This window comes from Vigna umbellata, chromosome 1, assembly GCF_029865625.1.
Source record: "Vigna umbellata cultivar VRB3 chromosome 1, Vumbellata_1.0, whole genome shotgun sequence".
Taxonomy (NCBI): Eukaryota; Viridiplantae; Streptophyta; class Magnoliopsida; order Fabales; family Fabaceae; genus Vigna; species Vigna umbellata.
Window position 1 is genome coordinate 5977076 of NC_142165.1, and position 12321 is coordinate 5989396.

Below are 12321 nucleotides of genomic sequence, written 5' to 3' on the forward strand. Positions count from 1 at the left end.
TATAGATTTGTCTCAATCATAAATATAATAATTATCAAGTGGATAATTGGATGTATTATTTGAAATATATATTCGCCAACTTGAAGTAGATTACTTCGTTTAAATCTTCTTTTTAAAAGAAAAGTGAATGTCGTTAGTTTTCAATGGATTTCTTTTTACTCTTCATTTGGTACATGGTACCTATATGCTGGTACATGCTGACGTTTTTTTCATATTAATTGTGTATAATCAACATGTGATTCCTTTATATAAAACAATAATAGTTGAGAAATATAATTAAACAAAACTACGCGTACAAAAGTACTCAAAGCCCAGAGGGAATAATTAAAACCCCAATTAATTATTAGAAATTGATTCAATGACTATCATCCCCTAATTCAAGAGAATCTCCCATTTATAGGACAAATGGTAAAATGAAATGAACATTTTCTTACAAGAATTAAATTTTCAGTCTCTTAAAAAAACTAAATTTTAGAAAAAAATATAAGATTTTTTTAATAAACCAACTCACTACAAAAAAAAAATTATGATTAATTTTAATAATAAAAAATATGTTTAGAAACCAATTTAAAGACTAATTTCCTATATTAAAAACCTTTTTAGGAGCTATAATCTCATCATAACAGATTATAGAATAGAAATCAGTATAATGACTGATTACTTTTAATCATTAAAATTGGTCATTTAGTTAGGAGTCTTTTTTTTTTTAAATGACTCGTCATAAACTAATTTCAGTTTATACATACAGATTATAAAATAGAAATTCGTTGACATTGAATACTTCTTTTAATTTTAAGAGCTATTAAATTAGCTGTGGTATTACTTTTTCTATTTGTTTACCTTATTAATTCAGTTTTGCTGTTTTTCTCATGCAAGTTACTCGTCGAAGATAGCAAGCCACAGTGACGAAAGTGGCCTTCTTTGAGAAGTACACTAACGATTCCTCGTTGCAATGGCGACCAAGTCAGAAGTTTAGCTTTAGCACACTATCTACCGTACGAAGTTTTCAACGCTGATACACTCTTCTTATTACATTATATAATCCACATGTTGCTTCTCAAGAATCCTAACATTTATTTCCAAGTTATAACAAACATTTTTCATTTGACCTGTTGATGTGTTCTTCCAGCAAGAGCTTTACGATCTGTTTCCCGTTCTAAGGTAAAACCACCAAACCAGTATGGTTTTGAGAGCTGCTGCATGTGCATGACATTTTTGCACTTAGATTATGCATTCATATATTGAATGTCTGTAACTGGTTTTGTTGTTGAATAGATTTTGCAAAGTTCAGGGGGAAAATATTGAATTGGTTTTGGCCGTTTCAGCTGAGATGTATCTTTCGAAAGGTTGTAAGTGTGAACAAGTTGTTCTGCTGAGTTTGTGTTTATACTGCTACTTTTTATTCGCGACTGCTTTGATCACTGATCCCACTGAAGGTATAACTTTTATTTTTTGATTTCCATATTTTTTCAAGTTTGTATTCAATTACCATCTTTTTAATGATTCATTACCGCTTCTGGAAGTGATATACGGTTTAGGGTTTCAAAGTGTCTGCTACCAAAAACATTTATTTTCTTCAACTATGCATACCAACAATTCTTCTAATAACATTCTTTTATTCTTTATTGATGAAAATTGGTTCAAAACTATACAAGACTAGAGAAAACAAAAAAAAAAAAAAACTGTATCACCAAATTTTATTTATTTTTTATCAAATTTTAATTAATGAAATAATAATTTAATTTTCACGTATGTTTTTGCAAACATGATTTCTTATGGCTCCTATAAATAGTAATATTCAGATTCAATCACTAAACATATTCAATCCAGTAAAAACAAAATCTCCTCTGTATGAAAAAAAAAACATATACGCTTATAACAGTGTCTAATGGGGGGAAGTTAGAAGATAAGCATATACTTGTATCTACCTGAGCTTTAACTTGCTAAAATCCTGCGAAAAATTGGAGAAGGGCTTTTTTATTTAAATTTAAAATTTATCATGTGTACGATGATCTAATATTGAAGAAAGATTTTATATATATATATCTATATATATATATATATCTATATATATATATATATATATCTATATATATATATATATATATATATATATATATATCTATATATATATATATATATATATATATATCTTTGTTGACGAAAAAAAATTGTAAATTAAAATTAAAATTAAAATTGAGATTTAATTGGGGAAAGGAGAAATCTCAATATAAACAGAAACTATTAACTATTTGTCCATTTTGTCTAAAAGATGTAAAATTAAATAATGGTCAAGTTAAGTTTATTTATTGAGTGGTGAAGTCAACTGTCACGAGGAGTAAAAAAGTCTCCACTTATCAGGATTCAAATTAATAATATGAAAATCGATTGGACTTCACTGTACAAAAATAAAATTGTCTAACAAGAAGAAAATAAAATAAAACTGGCGCAATAAAGTATGAAGTTTTATTGACTTAATGAAAATTTTAAACCTAATATTTTATTCCTTTCGATAGGTGATTAGTTTGATGAATTTAATGCTTATTATAAAAAAAAACAATGAGTACGGAAAATTATTAAAAGATTCTCTTGCTTTTTTAGATAACTCTTAAACTTACAAGTTTATCTATGTGAACATTTTATGTAGTTATATTAAACTACATTATCCCTAATCATTTCACCTAAACAAATTCAAGTTATATTAAACTACTGGACACAATGTGCAATGTTTTTTCATAAACTTTTATTCACAATATGTGATTTATATGATTATGTTGCAGTTGAGGCATTAATTATGATAGAGGGAAGTTTGATCGACATTAATGGAAATTTGAGCGACTGGGATGGTGGAGATCCATGTACATCTAACTGGACAGGAGTCATGTGTTCTGATACAATATTAGTCGATGGCTATCTACATGTTAAACAACTGTATGACTTTAATTCTCCACTTTCAATTTTTTCTTCTCTATAAGCCATGTTAACATGTATAAATCATCATTTTCTTGCTCCAAGTTTCAAACTTTATGTTTTCCTGTAGGCATTTACTGAACATGAACTTGTCTGGAACATTGGCACCAGAGATTGGCCGCTTATCTTATCTGGAAGTGTTGTAAGGCTGTACCTACATTGATGTTTCTAATTACATACCAACACTCTCAATTTTGCAATTGCTATATTCCACAGTTTTTCATTTGGATATTTCCATTATTCCATCATGTAGCAGCTCGCAATTGCTTTCTTCTAATAATAAAGCTTTTACTTTATATTCTTCGAAGGGACTTTATGTGGAACGACATAACTGGGAGTATACCGAAGGAAATTGGCTTTATCAATCCTTTGAAACTGTTGTAAGTTGAAATAAAAGTTTCTTCTTGGCCCGTAGTAACTTTGTAGTTTTTGTCACCTTAGTAGTTCTGAATCCTTTACCTCATATTAGTGCATGAAACAGACTCGCCATCAAATCAAATCAGAACAGTGTTGTCTAAGTAAATTGAAGTTAAATAACTAGTTTCTGTAGGATATTTTTTAGTTTATATCATAAATAAATGCCCTGTAATTTTGCAGACTCCTGAGTGGAAATAAATTAACTGGTGAGTTGCCAGAAGAACTTGGCTTTCTTCCAAACCTGACTCGATTGCAAATAGATCAGAACAATATCACAGGACCTATACCTTTATCATTTGCAAAACTGAACAAGACTGTACATTTGTAAGGTTCTCTATAACGATTCTTCACTTTAAAAACTTGTTACTTGAATTTTTCTCTGTTTGTCTTCTACCTTTGATATTCTTTCTCAAGAAACAAAATAAAAATAGTGCTTTCTCATACTGGAGCAGTCACATGAACAACAATTCACTTAGTGGGCAAATACCACCACAACTTTCCAGCTTAGGAAGCCTTCTTCACCTGTAAGTTACTAGGTGACATGATTGCAGTTATTGACATATTTTTCTTGGTTTTTATGGTCTATTGGCAAGTCTATATATTGTTGACAAAATGTATTTCTGGGCTTGCAGTCTTCTTGATAACAACAACATTACAGGAGATCTTCCCTCTGAACTCTCTGAGATGCCAAGCTTAAAGATTCTGTATGATTTATTATTTGTTGCATAGTGTATGCATGTCTTTAAGCTCGTCTGGTTTTTGTTTTGTTTTGGATGAATAAGAGAGTGTTCTTCATAAAGTTGGTGACATTTCAGTTTGCTTCCGCTTGGTTTGAATCTCTGTTGGTTGTTCCACTTTTCTTTTAGTATGTGTTGGATCAAATAGAATGAAATCAATAGTGCGAAGAGAAAGGTACACACGAAGAACCTAAATAGGACTCCAGTGTCATAAGGGCCTTTGGAGCTTTTTAGGATCTTTGTGCATACGACTTTCTTCACATGAACAATCACAATAAGAGAATCCGTTATTTTATCTGGTAATAAAGGACCTGATGTTTTTTGGTAGTTGTTTTCCTGTGTCTTTTCTTATATGTGATTATATAACCTTATTAGTTAACATGTTAGGTTCTGCAAATTATATATACTCTTATTTCAAATATAAGGTACCACTCGAATCAATTATTTTCTTTCTAACATATTCTTCAGATACGAATTTCCATGAATTTATGTTATGCTGCTCCCTGCCATCCATAAGCAATTTAGCCATTGGTCATATATTTTCCAAGGAGATATTTAAAATCACCAATAATATGTAATCCTTAAAAACTGACCTCGTGATGTAGGAAATGAAGAAAACTTTGAAATTTTTTCGAAGTAGCAATTCTTTAATGTTCAATTTCAAATGGGCGGCAGAGCAGGGCAGGGGCAGAGAATTACATTGACTAGGATCAATATATACTTTATCATTATATTTAAAGTATTTCATAGATCTTGTTGTTCTTGCAGTCAACTTGATAACAACAACTTTGGTGGAAATAGCATTCCACGCTCTTATGCAAACATGTCAAAATTGATAAAACTGTAAGTTCATTTTTTGATCCTTTTTTGTAAGTATGTTAACACTACAAAGCGACCTAAGGTGCTGGGAATCTTTGTGATCTGATGTACAAAGGAATTTCAGTTAAACATTGGCAATAAATTTAAGTATAAAGGTCCAAAATTAAAAAAAAAATATGGATATTGTTTAGTGGAAACATGATAGTTAGAAAGTTGATTAACTGGTTTTGAATACCCAAATCTATATAAAGGTCCAAATTGTTTGAGAAAAGTTTTATTTCCTCTATTTTCTTTCTTTGGCGTACACAACAAAGTGTAAGGTTGATAATATGCTGTTATTGGTTACTTGGTTTTATCAGGAGTCTTAGGAATTGCAACTTGCAAGGACCAATCCCTGATTTGAGCACGATACCACGCCTTACGTATCTGTAAGTTATCTCATTTGCATTCAACTCAGTTTATGCATTGATTTTTAGGATTCTAAAATGAAGTGTCTGCACTTGGCATAATGATGTACTTGTTCAAAAGACAGTACATCTAAGACTCTAACAGTTTCTACTAATTGTTGTTTGTGTATATTCCAGTGACCTCAGTTTGAACCAGCTGAATGAATCAATTCCAACTAATAAGCTTTCAGACAATATCACAACCCTGTAAGAACCTCTATTGCTTAAATAATTTACAAATCTACTGGTCTCGCATCCAATTATTTCGATTTGCAATGTAGATATTCCTCTTATATTCACTGTTTTGCGTGATAAGCTTCAAAATATCGTCTGCAGTGATTTATCAAGCAATAATCTTATTGGAGCTATTCCATCCTACTTTTCTGATCTTCCACGTCTTCAAAAGCTGTAAGTTATCTTCTTTTTTCCTCATCCTTTCTTCTTCCACAACAAACGGCATTGAATTGCATAAACCAAACAGTTTACCAAACGTTGTAAACTGTTCGAGTTTATATCACCTTACGTTACAAATCATATTTTGACGAATTTCAAATTAATATCCGTTTTTGATTTCTAATTATATAAAAATTGCTGTGAAATGAATGAGTAATGAACACATGTCTTTCTTTGACAGGTCAATTGCAAACAATTCATTGAACGGAAGTGTTCCTTCTACCATTTGGCAGGACAGGACTTTAAATGGATCAGAAATGCTTCACTTGTAAGACATGAAATAATAATTTGGCAACTTTCCTGTTGTACCTGTACTTGGAAGCATGCGTATTTGTGTCCTTTTTTCCTTTTCATTATAGAAAAAGGTTGTGGTTGAGGAGCTGGATTAATTGATAGTACATGTGTATGTTAAGACCCAAACAATTGGAATATTCTTAAATACACTAGAATAATTAGTGAGTAATAGTCAATTTGTTATGCTGAGACAGCCGGAATAAACTAATAAATCATATTTCCTATACATAGGAAGAGTCGTGGATGGTAGAAGATGTTGGAATTAAGGCTAGCAGAGTTCTTTATATGCAAGGACTTTATTATTCTTTGTGTAGTTTAAGTTGTTGATACTAGGATTTGTTCTTTCACTCGCAAATTTGGTCCAGGCTATCACATCTTTCATTCTCGTGTGTTTTGGTATGTTTTTGTTTTAACTTCTGTATAGGTGCTACTGAATTTTGATGTTCTTCTCAGCATGGCCGTATGATCTTTCAGGGACATGCAGAATAATCAACTTACAAGCATATCAGGCAGTACAGATCTTCCTCCAAACGTCACCCTCTGGTATGCTTCTGACCTTATTTTGCAGTTACACTATAATGTGATTAGGGTAGTGGAGACATGATAATTATTAAGTTTGTTGTGCATATTAAAATTAAAATTAATAATTTATTTAGTATCCTTATGATAAAGGTCAAAACTCACTGAGCATTGCATTTGACAAAAATTCACTGAACATTGAATTTATCATTTCCTTGTTTTCATTCTACATATGTCTTAAGCTACTGCATGACTTATTTTGTTTGGAGGCTTTGAAAGTTACTATTTTTCAGGCTTGAGGGAAATCCTATGTGCTCAAATAATAACACCTTAGCTCAGTTCTGCGGATCTAAAACTGACAGTAGCGTCAACGGTAACTTCAGTGTTAGCTGTCCCACCCAAGCATGCCCCCCTCCCTATGAATATACCGTGGACTGTTTCTGTGCTGCCCCCTTGGTTGTTAACTATCGATTAAAAAGTCCTGGATTTTCAGATTTCCGCACTTACATGAATGCATTTCAGAGCATGATGTCAAGGGGTCTTAAAATACGTATTGATCAGTTCTATATTCAAAAATTTGAATGGGAAGAAGGTCCTCGTTTGGGAATGCACTTGAAGCTTTTTCCTTTGTATGTTGATAATAACAGCTCTCATGTTTTCAATACAACTGAGGTTCTTCGGCTCAGAAACTCTTTCTTAGACTTTGATCTTCCAACCAATGATTTGTTCGGACCTTTTGAGCTTCTAGACTTCATTCTGCTGGATCCTTACAGGGATGGTAAGTCACAGAAACTTCTTATGATCAGTTAATGTTTAGCGGGAAGTTGGACACTGAACAATATGACCTTGGTTGAATAGTCTTTAGCCGGTTAAACATTATTATCGTATGGATTTTAATGTTCAGTTTATTAATTGAATTGTTCCAATCACATTTTTGTACTTATGTCAGTAGTTCTCCTGTTCCTGTTAGTATAATTCATGTCTCTCACCTTTCAAAGTTTGATTAAAATTGTGAAACTAAAGTTTTGCTCTAGTAGTGCTATTTGATTTGTGACTGCTCTGAAACTGGAGGTAAAGGTCTTTTTGTCAGCGTTTATCTACTTATGGTATTCTGGAAAAGTAACCATCTGTTTAATTACTCCTCAATTTAAGTTTTTTATTTATTTTTTCGGTTTAATTCATTCGAGATACCCTGACAATTAAACAAAACTAAAGTGTTGTGATAAGTAAACGTTGGACAACTGAGATGCAATGCCTTGTTCATGGTTATATTATGTGTTGCTGTCAACAGTTTAAACAAATCCGGTTAATACCAATTGATGTTAAGATGAAATCTGACAATCTATATGCAAAGAGTCATTTTTTTATTTGTTTTACGTTTGTTCTCATAGTTTTATATTGCCACAGTGATTGTTACCTCTCCAAGTTCAGGGATCAGCAAAGGAGCACTGGCTGGAATAGTCTTGGGTGCAATTGCCTTTGCAGTTACTTTTTCTGCAATTGTTACTATGCTCGTACTGAGAATACGTTTGAGAGATCATTCTGCACCCTCCAAACGGACAAAAGGTGAGTACCTTAAAATGAATAACCTAGCCTATGATTATTTCTTTACTGAGTTGTCTTCAGTGCTTTGCTCTGTCACAATCACAAGTCTAGATGTTACTGCTCGTCATTTTATTTTGAATGAACCATATTCGAAATTTAATTATATTTATCATCAATAGTAAATGTTTTCAAATTATTCTTTTGGGACTGTTGCTGACATTCAGAATAGGCAATCCATTTAAAAGGATAATAGACGTTCTTATAACAAAAAATGAATGTGGATAGGACTAGATCACGTAACTAAATGATCAAAATACATGTTAAACATAGACTTCTATTTGTTTCGCAGCATCTAGGATCCCAATAAAAATTGAAGGTCTAAGATCATTTAACTACGAAGACATGGCTGGCGCTACGAACAATTTTAGTGACTCAGCTCGAATTGGACAAGGTGGGTATGGGAGGGTTTTCAAAGGTCTTCTTCCTGATGGCACTGTTGTTGCCATAAAGCGTGCACAGGAGGGTTCCCTGCAGGGTGAGAAGGAGTTTCTTACAGAAATAGAATTGCTATCAAGGCTACATCACCGCAACCTTGTCTCTCTCATTGGATACTGCGATGAAAAGGGTGAACAGGTAACCTTTAGTTTAAAGTTCAGAAATGTAAAACAGAACTTGATAAAGTAAAAACATTAGTAATCCTTGATTCTTTATTTATTTTTGAAAGTTCTGTTTCCATAACTTCAATTACCTTGTTGACTCGTGTTGGTTGCACAAGGATATGGATTGTACAACTTACTGCATAGAATACCTATCCCTTAAATTTTAGTTCATTCTATGTCTGGTTTATTTTCTCCATCTGATTTACGATTTTCATTTGGCAGATTTTGGTTTATGAGTACATGCCAAACGGAACGCTAAAGGATCACCTCTCTAGTAAATCTTGTACCTCTGTATCTAATTCGTTGCATTGTCTGATAACTTAATATAAAGTCAATTACATTTTATAGTTGACTCTGTCATGAAATAAGTGTTGTTTTACCTGTATAAGTTTCCCTTGCTTTTTCTATTCCCATTTTGCAGCACAAAGAGACTTCTGGTTTTTCTTTTATAGAAAAAACACGTGTTTCTTGTTGTCTCTCTGAACTATGCACTCAATCTTTTATGACAGTTTATTCGGAAAAACCTCTTAGTTTTTCCATGAGGTTGAAGATTGCTCTAGGATCAGCTAAAGGTCTTCTGTATCTACACACGGAAGTAGATCCTCCAATATTCCACCGAGATGTCAAGGCCACCAATATATTATTGGACTCCAAGTTCACTGCAAAAGTTGCTGACTTTGGACTTTCACGACTTGCCCCAGTCCAAGATACAGAAGGAAACGTGCCTGGTCATGTATCTACTGTGGTAATGGGGACTCCGGTAAGGTTTTCATTAATGGGTTTTGTTCTTCTCTGAAAATGAGCATGTTCATAGTCAGGATAAAATTAGGAAGTATAAAGCACCATTTTACATTATTTAAAAAGAAATGTAGAACAAAGCATTAATACACATGATCCTCCCATCTCCCCTGTTACACATTGGGATCTTCAACCTTTTTCATTAATGCACGTTCCATGAGGTTGAAGATTCATGACATTGGGATCGATTTCATTCTTTTCTCATACCCCTGATAATCTTCAATGTCATGAATCTAACCTTTTGCCTACAATGCCTCCAATCTAATCTTTTTGTTGTTTGTTCACTGTTTTAATCATGCAGGGTTATATTGATCCAGAGTACTACTTAACTCACAAATTGACTGACAAGAGTGATGTTTATAGTCTTGGTGTTGTATTTCTAGAACTTCTGACTGGGAGGCCACCAATCTTTCACGGCGAAAATCTTATTAGACAGGTATAGTTTGTTTTCTCTTCAAATATTTTCCATAATTCTATGTGAAACATAAAACAATCATCTGCTTTAATTTTTGTTGCAACAGTCATATTAGTTTTTGTGCTCTGATGAGTAAGGGCTATAACAAAAATAACAAAGGCCTTTGGCTCTTCTTTCATTCATATAATTTAGTGATAAACTCTGTAATGTGTCCTTCATAGACTCCCCTAAGGTTCTTTATATTCTGCTAATCTTGCTTCCAATTTTACCATGACTCTTTCTTCCACTTCATAGCTGCATTATTACGAGTTGCCTCCACCATGGCTCTGAAAATTCAAGTGACTGATACCAATTGTTATATAAGAATACAAAACACAAGGATCTTATATTACAGAAACACTCTTGAGAATCATTTAAAAGATTATAGAAAAAGAATAAAATTCAATTACAACCCCTTTCTTTCTCAAACAAGTACCCCTTTGTATCTCAATAACGGAAATAACTGTCATCCGTTATTTATGTTATTAGACGTTAACTTAGTTACAACAATTATTCATGACATATTTTCATCCATTTACTTTCTGAACAGTGTTTGAAACTGTCATGTTCAATCCTTACCCTATTAATCAAAGGTTTTAGTCCAGTCGCTTTCCCTTGTTTGAAGAGATAATTATTGAGAAAAATTGTTTTAGTAGGCTGCACCTTGATCTATAATTTATGGTTTGGTTACAATCAAGGAATAATTAGCTATTGTTAAAAATTAACTGCAGTCTAATTATCATGACTAACTTACATCCTATCACTAGTCAACACAATATATTGTACATTACTTTCTAATTTATAAGGTGTAAATGCTAATATTTATTTAATAATCTAACATGATCAAGGTTCAAATGATTTGTATCACTTGTCATAATAGTTCCTTATAATGATTTCCCATCTCTAAGATATTTATATAGAGAGAGAGATAACATAATTCTTGACATATTTTAAAATGCTGTTTTCAGGTTATCATGGCATACGAATCTGGTGGATTGTTTTCAGTTATTGATAAACGTATTGGGTCTTATCCTTCAGAATACGTGGAGAAGTTTTTGACGTTGGCCTTAAAGTGTTGCAAAGATGCACCAGACGAGCGACCTAAAATGGCAGCAGTGGCTAGAGAGATCGAAAACATCTGTTCAATGTTACCGGAGACGAACGATGTGGAAGCAGAGCATGGGAGAAGTGGTTATGGAAGAATAATATCCAGTTCACAACCTTCATCATCTACTAGCAGGACTACCTTTGTTTCAGAAGATGTGTCTGGTAGTGACCTTGTCAGTGGAAAGATACCCACCATTAGGCCTAGATAAAACTTGAAAATCATCACCTGTCTTGAACAATGAAGCCATCACATGTACTATATATCACAGTCAATTTTTTGTTGATGTTTTTCTATGTTACCTATTTTAAGGTTAATTGACAGTGAACTGTTTTGTAAGTTATACATTCATGTTGTGCACCCATCAGTGTATCTTTATTACGTTTTGTAATGGCTGAAATACTGGTAGTGTCACTGCTACATCAGCCATTTGTATTTTCTTCGATTTTTATGGTATTTCCATAAGGGTATTTAAAGACTATAGAGTACACGAATCGAAGATTATTGCTTCAAAGGGTATTTATGGAAAGGCCCACTTAATAAAGCTTCAAGATTATTGCTTCCTGCACCCCACAATAAGAAGAAAAGACTCGAATACTTTTCGCGTATGCACCACACCGTCATTGTTGGTATCACCACCATCATCAACGCACTGCAGAGGAAGTAGTAGTATAAAAAGTAATAATTTATAAAAAAACATGAAGAAGTTCATAACAAATGACTGAAAACTCAAAAAAGTTGTAAAAGACCTGATTATACTTATAGAATAAAATATTATATTTTACATAAATATAATAAAAATATAATTATTATTTATACAAAATTATAATTAGTCATAAGTTTTTTCTTAATTTATAAATTGAATAATAAAATAAATTTAAATATTATATTGTAAAATCACACAAACATAACAATTAAAAACATAAAAACAAAAGAAGTAATAATAATAATAATAATATAAATAAAATATTATCAACCAATATGATTGTTGTTGACTTAATAATAAAGTTTTAAAATATTAAAAAAGTTGAAAATTCAACTCCTCCACTATATAATATTAATTAATAATTAACAATTATCAATATAAAAAAACAAATGATGAATC

General features: G+C 32.1%; 1 protein-coding gene across 1 annotated transcript; it reads left to right on the forward strand.

The window, feature by feature from the left end:
- The first annotated feature begins 1286 nt into the window (after positions 1 to 1286).
- LOC124845693 (putative LRR receptor-like serine/threonine-protein kinase At1g06840) lies at positions 1287 to 11559 on the forward strand. Its single transcript, XM_088109783.1, has 20 exons — positions 1287 to 1436; positions 2781 to 2931; positions 3041 to 3112; positions 3279 to 3350; positions 3568 to 3711; positions 3840 to 3911; positions 4020 to 4091; positions 4893 to 4967; positions 5303 to 5371; positions 5528 to 5596; positions 5726 to 5797; positions 6024 to 6110; positions 6611 to 6679; positions 6949 to 7433; positions 8063 to 8221; positions 8550 to 8833; positions 9082 to 9133; positions 9369 to 9619; positions 9959 to 10093; positions 11080 to 11559. Exons 1-20 carry the CDS (start codon positions 1331 to 1333, stop codon positions 11425 to 11427), a joined length of 2844 nt encoding a protein of 947 aa, XP_087965909.1. The 5' UTR covers positions 1287 to 1330; the 3' UTR covers positions 11428 to 11559.
- The last annotated feature ends 762 nt before the right edge of the window (positions 11560 to 12321 follow it).

Excerpts from the sequence above, each read along its gene's own strand:
- LOC124845693 (XM_088109783.1), top strand. The coding sequence starts at position 1,331 with ATGTATCTTTCGAAAGGTTGTAAGTGTGAACAAGTTGTTCTGCTGAGT. Across the intron at positions 3,351-3,567 it reads ATCAATCCTTTGAAACTGTT|ACTCCTGAGTGGAAATAAAT; the intron begins GTAAGTTGAAAT and ends GTAATTTTGCAG. Across the intron at positions 9,134-9,368 it reads GCTAAAGGATCACCTCTCTA|TTTATTCGGAAAAACCTCTT; the intron begins GTAAATCTTGTA and ends CTTTTATGACAG.